This window comes from Dipodomys merriami, unplaced genomic scaffold (genome assembly GCF_024711535.1).
Source record: "Dipodomys merriami isolate MVZ:Mamm:240054 unplaced genomic scaffold, mDipMer1.0.p SCAF_5, whole genome shotgun sequence".
Lineage (NCBI taxonomy): Eukaryota > Metazoa > Chordata > Mammalia > Rodentia > Heteromyidae > Dipodomys > Dipodomys merriami.
Window position 1 is genome coordinate 48873925 of NW_027206068.1, and position 2002 is coordinate 48875926.

The 2002-nt window shown below is 43.7% G+C and overlaps 1 protein-coding gene across 1 annotated transcript; it reads right to left on the minus strand.

The window, feature by feature from the left end:
* On the minus strand, window positions 1-1728 carry Smim30 (small integral membrane protein 30). Its single transcript, XM_069996598.1, has 3 exons — window positions 1682-1728; window positions 1295-1382; window positions 1-866 (listed from the first exon to the last, which is right to left on the minus strand). The coding sequence occupies exon 3, from the start codon at window positions 835-837 to the stop codon at window positions 658-660; it is 180 nt and encodes a 59-aa protein (XP_069852699.1). The 5' UTR covers window positions 838-866; window positions 1295-1382; window positions 1682-1728; the 3' UTR covers window positions 1-657.
* Window positions 1729-2002: the final 274 nt, after the last annotated feature.

The window sequence follows — 2002 nt, forward strand, 5'->3', positions numbered from 1 at the left end:
TTATAACATAAAGGATTTATATTTAATAGAATACCTCCCAATACTGAGATATTAATTAATATAGAGGCTTTTGTGGTTTTTTTGGGGTATTTTTTGTTTTCTTTACATTAAATCTCATCCATTTCAATAATAGCTTGAATACATTTTTTTAAACTTCCCCTTCCCCACCCCAGAGATAAAAGTTTCAATTTTTGGCTATTCAATATCTAAGTAAAATATTAACTTTAACAGATAAAACAAAAGTAATCTAATATAAACATTGAGTAAAGAGTTCCTCAACAATTCAGGAGGCAGTGATTATAACTAAACCATGGTGATTTGCCAGATTCTGGAACAAAGCTTTCTTCTTTCCACTTCACATGCTTTGAAAATGCTTATGAAATACTACTTATACAAATTTAAGCCCTCTTTCTTTCTTCTTTGTTTTTTTTAAGCAGCGAATATAAATGACAGGCTACATTTTGTAATGCATTATTTGTTATAAAAATTCCTCCTCCACCACATTTAATATATCTCTATTTGTTCCCATTTTATGGGAAAAGACTACAAATGTGAAATCATCCTATTTAGGTTTGCCGGGAACTTTGAAGATCAATGTTCAGTAAAGGTTTTGAGGGTGTCAGGGTGAAGTCTGCCTTCCAAGGAGCCTTGCAAAAGTCACATCTGTCCATTTCTCTTTCTCGCATACACCCCTAAGCAAGCACAAATGCCTGTGATGCTGAGAACTACACCTAACAAGAGAGCAATTGCATCTCCGGCTTCTACTGCTTCCACACCAGGCAGAACCAAAAGCAGTGAAATGAAGACTACCAGCATCTGTGCAGAAATGGAGGTCATGATGTTGAGGTCCTGAGGTCCAAAGGTTCCTAGAAACCAAGCATATTAAATCAAGCATCTTAAAAATTCTTATTTTCGCAAACGACAACAGGCATCTACACCTCATCAACCATCCACTACTCTTTTAACTTACAAGAGGTTATGATTCATTTTAGATCCATCTCCTTTTACACATGAAGAAAAACAAAACAAAACAAAAACAAACCTGAGGGAAGTACTGGGTATACTTGGAATTTGAGGCTAATCTCCCAACAACACTCCAGCCCCATTAATTCTTCCCTTGTAATGTCAAAACTACTACCAAGTAAAAATGGAGCCACAGTAGTAGCCTAGTGAATAAAAGTGACATTCTCTTGGGATGGGGTGGGGTAGTTCTTCTACCTGGGAAATGCTGACAAACCCGGCTAAAGTCACAGGACTTGTAACTGTGAGGGTGTGAGCAAGTAGCAAGACTCACCAAGGAAATGGAATAGATAAAGTTCTATCCGAACTGTTCCTTCCTGGAGCTCCGGGTCCCGAGGCTAAGAGGTGACACGTGACACCACCTATAGGAGTAGAAAGGAAGATTTGCACGTGAGTTCGGGCATCTTCCGGAGCCCGCGGCGGGGGGACTGGGCGCACTGGGAACCAGTGCAGACCACAGTTCGCCCAAGAAGTGGGAACTACAGTTCAAGTTTATCGCTCCCACACAGAAGCAGCCCAAGTCACCCCGGCCGAGGCACACGTCCATCCCCAAGACGTGACAAAAAGACTACAAGGAAAAAGAACCCATTCGTTGGCCCGGCAAGGTGCAAGTTGGTCCTGTTTTGTAAATACACCCGAGCGATCTGCGGCCCTACGTTACCTTCCAGGGAGCAGCCATTACCGGAATGGCGGGGAGGGCGGAGTCGCCAGACTACATTTCCCACAATCCCCGCGGCCCACAACTCCCGTGGCGCACCGCGCACTCTCCTGTCACTCACTGGCGCTGGGCAGCGCAGTTCTGCCCCCCGAGGTCGTGAGGAAGCAGCCCCTGGGCTTCGTCGGCGCCGGCCCTTGCGTCCAAAACAATAGGTCGAGTGTATTTGTTGTAAAGTAAGGGTTAGCGGCGGATTAAACATCCTCTTCATCGCTGCTGGGTGTGGAAAGTGGGTTTGGAGCGTCTGTGGTAAATTCCTTTAAACTA

Bases quoted from the DNA above. Each gene is read 5' to 3' on its own strand.
- Smim30 (XM_069996598.1), bottom strand. From the start codon at position 837: ATGACCTCCATTTCTGCACAGATGCTGGTAGTCTTCATTTCACTGCTT.